Raw genomic sequence first — 12433 nt, 5'->3', positions numbered from 1 at the left:
GGGTGCAACTTAATATTAGGATGGTGTTCCTAATGTTTTGTACACTCAGTGTAAAGTACATCTCTGAATAAACCATCCATATAGAAGTGGCCTACTGCACTAATACCCCGTTTAGGGATAATAATGGACATACATGTAGTGCTTTGCTGAATGAACAGTTCTCTTTCTCTCCTTGCGGGGCAGTCGAGTCATTGGGATCAGGGCTTGCTATCCAAATAATTCTCTCTCTTTCTCGCTTATACGCTTAAACTAGGTCCTTTTACTGCAACATTCAAATGTACAAAAATGTATCTGAAAAGCAGCCTGACACGTCAACAACCATCGTTTTACATAGCTTAATAACAACATAGATATAGTTCTCTACTAGCCTACAACATACAAGTGAGAAGTGTATGCTAAGGTCAAAATTGAGTTCAATCGTGGCCTGGAGTGGTCTAACGGTTAGGGCTGCTACATTCAGCGTGGCAGCGCACATATAAGCATAACGTGTCGGCGTGGGTTCAATTCTGACCCACGCCACCACTAGGCTACGACATGAGGTTCCACAAATAACTCAATCCCCCCGATTGATTTGATTTATTTACACATTTCAAATGTAGACAGTGCAAGGATATCTTGATGAGAAATGACCATACCAGATAACATAAATAGGAAACAAATAAAATAACAACAATATGCTACACCAACATTAGTTTCCATTAATACAATGTGGCAGGTAAATTGTCATAGTAGATTTGCAGTGGTAAACAATGAAATTCTTGTACAGAATGCTTAGATTAATCGCCCTTAGTCTGTTCAAAAATTATGGGTTTGATTCCTGCTGGGCCACCAATACTAATATTTGGACAGAAAAAAAGGCATCTGCTAAATGGCAAGAGCCTGTAAAGGTGTTTCTCAACCCATTATATTCCGGTGCAGAGAAGAGCACAGCTCTGTCTCTTCAATGCCAGACTGGCAGTTGAGAAATAGTGTTTGACATTGGAAAAGCTTCAGGAACCGAGAGACAAACAGCATAGTGGAGACCCCGATTGAACTTAATTCTGACCTTACCATACACTTGACACTTGTATGTCGTAGGCTAGTAGAGACCAATATCTATGTTGTTATTAAGCCATGTAAAACAACAGTTGTTAACGTGTCTGGCTGCTTTTCAGATACATTATTGTACATTTGAATGTTGCAGTAATAGGACCTAGGCCTAATGTTTAAGCGAGCAAGAGAGAACATTATTTGGATAGCAGGCCATGATCCCAATGACTCGACTGCCTCCTCATGGAGAGAAATAGAACTGTTCTTTTTCAGGGACTCATGAGGCTCATTTGAATTTCCTGATGCAGCAGGAAAATGCTCAGCGACAAAAGAGTGACCAAGTTAATATTCGACATCTGTAGTAATAACCCCCACACACACATGCACGCACACACAGAGTTTTGGATTACATGAAAGATAATGGAGAGAGATCTATATTTCATCAGGACATTAGGTCCTTATGAAAAATACATACCTTTGAAATGATCTGAAATACAGCAGGAAATGGGTGGGTGAAAGCAGGGACACTACTAAATGTTCTAGAAAGTCATCTGAAGCAGTAATCTAAAACTACTTTGATTGATTCTGCCCTTCTATGTTCCTGAGAAGTGAGTGCTGCTCCTGCATACATCACTGTACTGTGTTGTATCTCTGAACATCACTACTGTATGGATGACTACTTTGAATTGCATCAGCCATCTGTGTAAAGTACAGTACTAGACGTGTTCTACAAAGATACAGAGATACCATGTGTTATGCATGTTTCATGTATGTTTCATGACTGAAATACACTGGATTACTGGAAGTGTTCTACAGTAGGGGGGATGTCCATGTTACATGTATAAACCTGGAGAGTACACAGGTACGTAATCTACCTTTTTGACAGTTTGTTTTGAGGAAGAATAAGAGGATTTTATCTGTTGTTATTTAGTGTAAATTCATTGCCTGCATGATTCAAACGGTGTCTTAACTCACATACTGTACAAGTTAGCAGAGGCATGTTTAGTCTTTGCTGTTCTTTCCTCTCCTCCCTTTCCTTCCTTCCTTCCTCTCTCTATTTTTATCTTCTTCTTCTTTCCATTGTAAAGGTCAACTGTAACAGTAGCAGAGAAAGACTAGAAACAACAAGGAATGAAATATTACACATGTACTGTATGTTAACAGTAGGTTGAATAATAATAGGCATGTATGTAAACCGTATGTTGAAGCCTTTATTATTCTTGGGAGATAAAGCTATTAAATATTACTCTAAAATATGACATTGTGGTGTTGGTCCTGCTTTCTAGCCTGTTTGGAAGTGCACGGTTACCCTGCAGTAAACTCTCCCTTTTTTTTTTTACCTTTATTTTACCAGGCAAGTCAGTTAAGAACAAATTCTTATTTTCAATGACGGCCTAGAAACAGTGGGTTAACTGCCTGTTCAGGGGCAGAACGACAGATTTGTACCTTGTCAGCTCGATGGGTTGAACTTGCAACCTTCCGGTTACTAGTCCAACGCTCTAACCACTAGGCTACCCTGCCGCCCCTAACAAAACACATAAGAAACACACACAACAAAAAATATTATATAAATATCCTGAAGCTAAAATATACAGAAATAATACATTATCTGATGAAATTGCTTTAGAAAGGTGCAAAAGACAGGGATGTCCCCTCTCCCCCCTCCTGTTTGCACTGGCACTTGAACTGCTTGCTGAAAGAATTAGACAGGACCCAAATGTAAGAGGTATCAGCATTGGTAAACGTGAATATAAACTAAACTTATTTGCCAATCTACTGATATATCCAACCAATATTGAAAACTCAAGGCCCCCTTGCTAAACAATAATGTCCCCATAAATCTTACACACAGAAGAAACCTCTTCAGAATGGCATGGCTCCAAAAGTTTTTATATTTATTCTCGGTAACACCAATTACCCCACCTAAGACATTCTTTAAAAAAGTATCCTCAGTCATAACAGACTTTAAATGGGCAAATAAAACTCATAGAATAAAAAGGAAAGTTGTACATCTCCCTAAGTCTGGGGGTTGCTTTCACCTCCAAGACTTGGAGTTTTATCAACTCGCCACCCAAAATGGTCCACATTGGAAACCTAAAGGCATAGAAACCATAAATGGCTTGATAATACAAAATTAATTTCATTCCATGACAGAATTAAAAATCGATTTTGGACTGATCAATGTAGATATTTCCAAATACACTGAACAAAAAAATGAATGCAACATGTAAAGTGTTGGTCCCAAGTTTCATGAGCTGAAATAAAATAATCACAGAAATGTTCCATACGCACAAAAAGCACATTTATTTTCCTTATATGAACTGTAACTCTAAAAAAAATCTTTGAAATTGTTGCATGTTGCATTTTTATTTTTGTTCAGTATACATACAACTTAAACGTTTCAGATCACAACATTTCTATTTTAATTATTTTGGATATCCTATTAGTCAGAAAATGGTATTCATATGATATGTAAGATATACAAAATATTGCAGAGAGCATATCAAACTGACAATCTCTTAGAAAAATATAAACTATTGAAACCAAGACCTAGAACGAACTGATATTGGCACAAAATGGAGGGAATGTTGGAACATACCTAATACAATTACAGTTAATGAAAATGTACACTTAATCCAGCATAAACTAATGTATATAATTGATTATACAAGAGACAAAATTCACAAATTCAACAGCACAGCGACAGAGTCATGTCTTCAGAGTAAAACTAATAATGATTCAATAATCCATGCCTTCTGGGAATGTCATAAAGTCCATGTGTGGAGTTAGAGAGTTGGCTGTCTGTCACGCCCTGACCTTAGTGTTCTTTGTTTTCTTTACTATTTTGGTTAGGTCGGGGTGTGACATGGGTGATATGTGTGTTTTTGTCTCATCTAGGTTGTTTGTACTGTCTAGGGTTTTTTGTAGATTTATGGGGTTGTTTCCATCTAGGTGTTTTGTAGGTCTATGGTTGCCTAGATTGGTTCTCAATTAGAGGCAGGTGTTTATCGTTGTCTCTGATTGGGAACCATATTTAGGCAGCCATATTCTTTGGGTATTTTGTGGGTGATTGTGCCACACGGGACTGTTTTGTATTTGTGTCATGTTCAGTCTTTTCTATTAAAACATGGACACTTACCACGCTGCGTATTGGTCCGATCCTTGCTACACCTCTTCAGATGAAGAGGAGGAAATCCGTTACAGAATCACCCACCAACAGAGGACCAAGCAGCGTGGTAACGGGCAGCAGCATCGAACACAAGACTCGTGGACTTGGGAGGAAATTCTAGACGGGAGAGGACCCTGGGCACAGCCAGGGGAATATCGCCGCCCCGAAGCAGAGCTGAAGGCAGAGAGGCGCTGGTATGAGGAGGCAGCACGGCGTCGCGGTTGGAAGCCCGATAGTCAGCCCCAAAAATGTATTTGGGGGGGGGGGGGGCACACAGGGAGTGTGGCGAAGCCAGGTCGGAAACCTGCGCCTACTTTCTGTGCTTACCGGAGAGCGAGAGGGACCGGGCAGGCACCGTGTTATGCTGTGGAGCGCACGGTGTCCCCGGTGCGGGTGCATAGCCCGGTGCGGTACATTCCAGCTCCTCGTATCGGCCGGGCTAGAGTGGGCATCGAGCCAGGTACCATGAAGCCAGCTCTATGTATCTGGTCTCCAGTGCATCTCCTTGGGCCGGCGTACATGGCACCAGCCTTACGCATGGTGTCCCCAGTTCGCCAGCACAGCCCAGTGCGGCCTATTCCACCTCGCCGCACTAGTCGGACTACGGGGAACATTCGACCGGGTAAGGTTGGGCAGGCTCGGTGCTCAAGAGCTCCAGTACGCCTGCACGGTCCGGTCTATCCAGTGCCACCTCCACGTACCAGCCCTCCGGTGGCAGCCCCCCGCACCAGGCTGTCTCTCCCTACAGGTGCTCCCGCCTGTCCAGCGTCCAGTCTTTTCTATTAAAACATGGACACTTACCACGCTGCGTATTGGTCCGATCCTTGCTACACCTCTTCAGACGAAAAGGAGGAAATCCGTTACACTGTCAGAAGTATTACAATGTAAATGTACTTTTAAACCGTCTGTCTGCATGTTTCAAGACGTGGCATATAATGGTACAGTGAGATGGACGATACTCTACTCATCAATTATCTTTAAGAAAAAACATATACTTAACTGGAAATCAAACAATTCTCCATCGTTAAGACAATAGAAAAATCATATGCTTCATTATCTAAATATTGAAAGAGCATTGGCGACGGAGAGGAACAAAATGGTGCAATTTGAGGACATTTGACAGAGTAGTGCGGGTCCTGGAGATAGGGGTGAGAACAGGTGGGCCTGGTTGATGTTTGTGTGGATCTGTATGTTCTGTATTAACAAAAAAGTAATAATCTTACCAAAAAAAACGACTTGTTTTCCTATGGAGAGAAAAAAATATTTTCTGGCTTTTCTGCAGTGTAACATATTTCATTGCTGAAAGTGAGCAATAGGCACAAAATATTTTCACAATTTATTTTTGTTGTTTGTTTTCTTGTTTCTTGAAATGCATAGAGGGATTCGCCCATAACCATTGTACCTAGAGTACAATAATATATGCAATATCTCTGACACCTCACCCTGCAGTCAGGAGAAAAGGCCAGCTACCGTAGTTTCGTTTTCTTGTAAATGTTTTCTCTGTCATGACGTAGGAAAAGTCATGAGAATGGAATGTTGATCAATTACATAACAAGAGATAACAGGTTATTGTTGTAACAATTTATTGGTTAAATCAACTGTTGATTTAGTCAGTGAGACTAAATGACATACTGTTGAAATACATTCAATGTATTTTTCTCTTCATATTGTTACACATTATCCACCCTTCATCACCAGCGTGAATGACACTGGATCTGTTGCATATTTCGCTAGATGAAATCTAAGAGGTTGTCATTCCAGTATGTCCCCAGAGGATGATCATGAGGGTCAAAACCAGACAACAGGTTTTCCTGTGCCTTCGCAGAGGCGGCAGCGGCAACTACAAACCTGATGTAGTTATCGGTAACTTGTGGTTCAGGTAGGCCCACTTGTAGTACCAAATTGGGAAAAGTTAAGTAATCATCTGGCCACATGGTTCTGTAAAGAAGACAGGACTGTCAGTGATGTGAGAGATCTACTACACCCTAATGATATGGCCAGTCAGGCACATGCTCAGATAGAGTCCAAGGGGTACTGGAGAACCTGCCCTTTGCCCCTACTATTAAAACAGTGCCCTTTTGATTGATGGTGTTTTTTAAACTAATTAATTTTCTCTCTTGTTACTTTAAATGTAACAAATTGCCCATTAAACTACATTATTTCTCATAAACTCATGAATCTTGAAAAAAGTCCCCTCCCCAGCCCTTCAACCTGCATGGAGTGATCTACAGCGCTGGGTGGTGAGTTTGAAATGAATACTGCCAGTAGTAGGTTACTTGGGGTTGCTACCATTTCTCGTCTCAGGATCAGGGAAGATCTGCATTTGGGATGATCAGCTGATCCAGACCACCACAGTAGTGGTTCTAGCAAAGATACTTTTACTTCCTCCCTTTCATCTGTGGTTCTAGCTTGTTTGCCCTACAATGTGTGATGAGTGACTGTGGCTTTTTAAAAAACTTTGATCACCTCCCCCATTAAAGGTCTGTTCACGACCCTGTGGCTAGTCGACATTATTATGCCGTCAGAGACATTTTGGGAAGTAGCTTAACTTCTATGGGTGACAGTAACAAATCTCCATAATTTTCACAACATTATAAACACAAACTGTAAGGTGCAAAATGTTTACATGAAAATGTCATGGTATGTATTCGGGAAAATGTTTAGGTTTTTTGTTGGTGACCTACTCTTTGATCATATGCACATTTTACAGAGAGGATATAAAATAGTCAAGGCAAAGGACATCCTAAACAAACTGCTCATCTACAGATTCCAAAAATAACCAAAAGGCATCCCTTTATCACCTGCATTCCTGATGCGGACGCTGCTGCCTTTGTGGTTGGATGGTACCTAAGACAGTGATGCGGTTTGGGTCCCAGACACAGTCCTCTTCTAGACCACTCTTCACCATACCACAGTTAGGAGGAACCCAGGCGGTGTCGTAACCGTTCTCATGCCAGGTTGTCCGCAGAGGATGATCCTGACTGTCAATTCTTTTCACCTTGCCCACATTGACTTTGACTCGGATGACAACCCTCTGATTTTCAGGATGATCCAGGGGGTACCTGCTTGCCTTCTTCATGTCTCGACTGAGGTACACTCCATGCCCCAACATACCACCAGCAGACGGACGAAAACCAGAGGCCCTAATTTTCCCTGCCGCCTGCTTAGTGGTGCCATGGTACATGACGTAGGTTTTGCCATCTTGTGGTTCAGATTGGCCCAGTCGCACTACCCCAGAGGGAAGAGTGAAGTCATCTTCTGCCCACATGGTTGTGTAAATGCTGCTGTAAAGAAGACAGGACTGTCAGTGATGTGAGAGATCTACTACACCCTAATGATATGGCCAGTCAGGCACATGCTCAGATAGAGTCCTAGGGGTACTGGAGAACCTGCCCTTTGTCCCTACTATTAAAACAGTGCCCTTTTGATTGGTGGTGTTTTTTAAACTAATTAATTTTCTCTCTTGTTACTTTAATTTTAACAAATTGCCCATCAAACTAGATGTTCTCATAACATCATGAATCTTGAAACAAGTCCCCTCCCCAACCCTTCAACCTGCATGGAGTGATCTACAGCGCTGGGTGGTGAGTTTGAAATGAATACTGCCAGTAGTTGGTTACTTAGGGTTGCTAGCATGTCTCGTCTCAGGATCAGGGACAGGAAAAGGGGCAACTGCAGTTTGACTGTCAGTAGCAGAACAGATTTAAATCAAGTAAAGACTAGTTAGCTTGTTTTGGAAGCATAACTAACTAGCTGATTCATCTACATTTGGGATGATCAGCTGATCCAGACCACCACAGTAGTGGTTCTAGCAAAGATCATTTTACTTCCTCCCTTTCCCATCTGTGGTTCTAGCTTGTTTACCCTACAATGTGTGATGAGTGAGTGTGGCTTTAAAAAAAACTTTGATCACCTCCTCCCCCATTAAAGGTCTGTTCACGACCCTGTGGCTGGTCGACATTATTATTATGTCTGAGGGACAAGTTTAACTTTCATGGGTGACAGTAACAAATACCCATTCTTTTCACAACATTGTAAACAAATTCATTTTTATGTGAAAATGTCATGGTATGCATTCAGTCAATTGTTTAGCTTCTTTGTTGGTGACCTACTCTTTGATCATATGCACATTTTACAGAGAGGATATAAGAGACTTAACATAGTCAAGGCAAAGGACATCCTAAACAAACTGCTCATCAACAGATTCCAAATAATAAGCAAAAGGAAATGTTGGAATGTCAGAAACAAAATGTAAAACTTAGCAGGTTTGATCAACATTAGATGGATAAAGTACTTACCTAATGACAGAGCTGGATGTCTAGCTGACGTTGATCTCAGGGTACAGGTAAGGTAGAGTGATTCAACGGATTACTTTATACCACTTCCAACGGATGTCATGACAAGGACATGCAGTGAATATGCAAACGAATGAGGTTCTAGTTGTACATTTTTGTTTCCCACCAAACAGGTTATCACATGACCAAGGTACATATAAGGATGAAAGGGGGCAGATTTACTAACAGTTTACATCCTCCTATCTCTCTCTCTCAGATGCAGAGATCCTATGTATGTTTCATGACTAAAATCCACTAAGACACAACCAAAAGACTCCAAATAGGATAAGGGTATCCTGTGGTCATGTAGGGCGTTTCACGTGGAACGCCAGGATTGTCGGTTTGATTCCTGCTGGGCCACCAATACCAATATTTGCACAGAAAAAAGCATCTGCTAAATGGCAAGAGCCTGTAAAGGTGTTTCTCAACCCATTATATTCCGGTGCAGAGAAGAGCACAGCTCTGTCTCTTCAATGCCAAACTGGCAGTTGAGATAGTGTTGATACTGGAAAAGCTTCAGGAACTGAGAGAAAAACAGAAGAGTGAAGGCCACAATTGAACTTAATTCTAACCGTACCATACACTTCACACTTGAACGTCACAATCTAGTGGAAACCAATATCTATATTGTTATTAAGCTATGTAAAATGACAGATGATTTGTGGCTGCTTTTCAGATACATTTTTGTACATTTGAATGTTACAGAAATAGGACCTTGGCCTAAAGTTGGAGTGAGCAAGAGAGAACATTTATTTGAGGGTGAACCGTGATCCTATTAACTCGAATGCCCAGCATGGAGAGAAGGAGAAGTGCTCTTTTTCAGGGACTCATGGGGCTCATTTGAATTTTCTGATGCAGCAGGAAAATTCTCAGCGACAAAAATATGATCAAGTAAAGATCCGACATCTGCAGTAATAACTTTAAGGAGATGAAACACTAGACACTTTAATAACGTCTCTGTATCTTGCATTACTCATCTCATATGTGTAAACTGTACTCAACACTATTCTACGGTATCTTAGTCACTTCAATTGTTTGTAAATATTGCATCATCCATCTCATATGTGTATACTGTACTCTATACAATGCCACTGTATCTTAGTTCAATACCGCTCTGACATATATGTATGTATTCTTAATCCATTCCTACTCAGATGTATGTGTATTTTGGGAATACGTTGTGAAACTATTACTTGTTAGATACTGCTGCACTGTCAGAGCTAGAAGCAGTAGCATTTCGCTACACACGCAATAACATCTGCTAAACACGTGTATGTGGCCAATAACATTTGATTTGATTTTAACAGCATGTTGAATAGTAATAATAGACACATGTATGTAAACTGTATGTTGACTCCTTTATTTCCTGGGAGATGAAGCTATTAAATATTATTATAAAAGATGAGATCGTGGTGCTGTGATGTTCATGCTTTCTAGCCTGTTTTGAAGTGCACGGTTACCCTGCAATAAACTCTCACCAACAAGATACAAAACAAACACACACTACTTGTCTTCCTATGGAGAAAAAAAATCTATTCAGGCTTTTCTGCTGTTTAACATATTTCATTGCTCAAAGTAAGCAATAGGTACCAATATTATTTTATGTTTTGTTTATTTTGTTGTTTGTTAAAATGATTCACCCATAATCTATAAATATACTGTAGGTGCAATGATTATCTGCTTTTATCTTGAGCTCTTAGACCTCACCCTGCAGTCAGGAAAAGAAAAGGCGAGCTACTGTAGTTTCGTTTTCTTGTAAATGTTTTCTCTGTCATGACGTAGGAAAAGTCATGAGAATGGAATGTTGATCAATGACATAACAAGAGATGGCGGTTTATCGTTCAAACAATTTATTGTCCAAAATCAACTGTTGTTTTAGTAAATTTGTCTAAATTACATACTTTGGCAATACATTCAATGTATTTTTATTTTCATAATTTCACACGTAAACAAACAAACAACCATATATTACTGGTGAAATCCAGTATTTTAACATTATAGAGAATTGCTTATCCAAATAAGATTTTTGCAAATCAACCTTGTTTTTGTTATGTTATGTTATGCACAAAATAGTTTGATGGATTCTGCCCTTCTATGTCCTGAGAAGTGAGTGCTGCTCCTGCAAACATCACAGCTCAGCGTTCAACACAATAGTGCCCTCAAAGCTCATCACTAAGCTAAGGACCCTGGGACTAAACACCTCCCTCTGCAACTGGATCCTGGACTTCCTGACGGGCCGCCCCCAGGTGATAAGGGTAGGTAACAACACATCTGCCAAGCTGATCTTCAACACGGGGGCCCATCAGGGGTGTGTGCTCAGTCCTCTCCTGTACTCGCGGTTCACTCTTGACTGCACGGCCAGGCACGACTCCAACACCATCATTAAGTTTGCCGATAACACAGCAGTGGTAGGCATGATCACCGACAATGATGAGACAGCCTGTAGGGAGGAGGTCAGAGACCTGGCCGTGTGGTGCCAGGCCAACAACCTGTCCCTCAACGTGATCAGGACAAAGGAGGGTAGTGAGTACAGTACATCACTGGGGTTAAGCTTTCTGGCATCCAGGACCTCCATACCAGGTGGTGTCAGAGGAAGGCCCTAAAAATTGTCAACGACTCCAGCCACCCTAGTCATAGACGGTTCTCTCTGCTACAGCACGGCAAGCGGTACCGGAGCGCCAAGTCTTGGTCGAAAAGGCTTCTTAACAGCTTCTACCCCCAAGCCATAAGACTCCTGAACAGCTAATCCAAGGGCTACCTAGACCCCTCTTTTACGCTACTGCTACTCTCTGTTTATTATCTATGCATTGTCACTTCAATTCCACCAAGATGTACATATTAACTCAATTACCTCGACTAACCGGTGCCCACGCCCATTGACTCTGTATCGGTACCCCCTGTATATAGCCTCCACATTGACTCTGTACCGGTACCCCCTGTATATAGCCTCCACATTGACTCTGTACCGGTACCCCCTGTATATAGCCTCCACATTGACTCTGTACCGGTACCCCCTGTATATAGCCTCCACATTGACTCTGTACCGGTACCCCCTGTATATAGCCTCCACATTGACTCTGTACCGGTACCCCCTGTATATAGCTTCCACATTGACTCGGTACCGGTTTTGAAGTGCACGGTTACCATGCAGCAAACTCTAACCCACAACATACATAACAAACACACACTACTTGTCTTTCTATGGAGAGAAAAAATCTATTCTGGCTTTTCTGCTGTTTAACATATTTCATTGCTCAACGTAAGCAATAGGTACAAATATTATTTTATATTTGGTTTATTTTGCTGTTTGTTAAAATGATTCACCCATAATCTATAAATATACTGTAGGTACAATGATTATCTGCTTTTATCTTGAGCTCTTAGACCTCACCCTGCAGTCAGGAAAAGAAAAGGCGAGCTACTGTAGTTTCGTTTTCTTGTAAATGTTTTCTCTGTCATGACGTAGGAAAAGTCATGAGAATGGAATGTTGATCAATGACATAACAAGAGATGACGGTTTATCGTTCAAACAATTTATTGTCCAAAATCAACTGTTGTTTTAGTAAATTTGTCTAAATTACATACTTTGGCAATACATTCAATGTATTTTTATTTTCATAATTTCACATGTAAACAAACAAACAACCATATATTACTGGTGAAATCCAGTATTTTAACATTATAGAGACTTGCTTATCCAAATAAGATTTTTGCAAATCAACCTTGTTTTTGTTATGTTATGTTATGCACAAAATAGTATGATGGATTCTGCCCTTCTATGTCCTGAGAAGTGAGTGCTGCTCCTGCAAACATCACAGCTCAGAGTTCAACACAATAGTGCCCTCCAAGCTCATCACTAAGCTAAGGACCTTGGGACTAAACACCTCCCTCTGCAACTGGA

The 12433-nt window shown here is 40.9% G+C and overlaps 2 protein-coding genes across 6 annotated transcripts in view; both read right to left on the bottom strand.

Annotated features, from left to right (window-relative positions):
• LOC110489839 (uncharacterized protein C8orf34 homolog) overlaps positions 1 to 12433 on the bottom strand; it is a 169770-nt gene that overhangs the window by 100499 nt on the left and 56838 nt on the right. The window lies entirely within an intron of this gene.
• Positions 5765 to 12433, bottom strand: part of gig2e (grass carp reovirus (GCRV)-induced gene 2e) — a 31996-nt gene continuing 25327 nt past the window's right edge. Inside the window, exons 5-6 of the mRNA XM_036944105.1 lie at positions 7000 to 7405; positions 5765 to 6136 (exon numbers count right to left, since the gene is read on the bottom strand). Of these exons, the coding sequence (XP_036800000.1) occupies positions 5929 to 6136; positions 7000 to 7405 (614 nt within the window). The 3' untranslated portion in view covers positions 5765 to 5928. The remainder of the gene's footprint in view (positions 6137 to 6999; positions 7406 to 12433) is intronic.

This window comes from Oncorhynchus mykiss, chromosome 15 (assembly GCF_013265735.2).
Source record: "Oncorhynchus mykiss isolate Arlee chromosome 15, USDA_OmykA_1.1, whole genome shotgun sequence".
NCBI lineage: Eukaryota > Metazoa > Chordata > Actinopteri > Salmoniformes > Salmonidae > Oncorhynchus > Oncorhynchus mykiss.
This window is presented reverse-complemented; position numbering and strand designations above follow the sequence as displayed.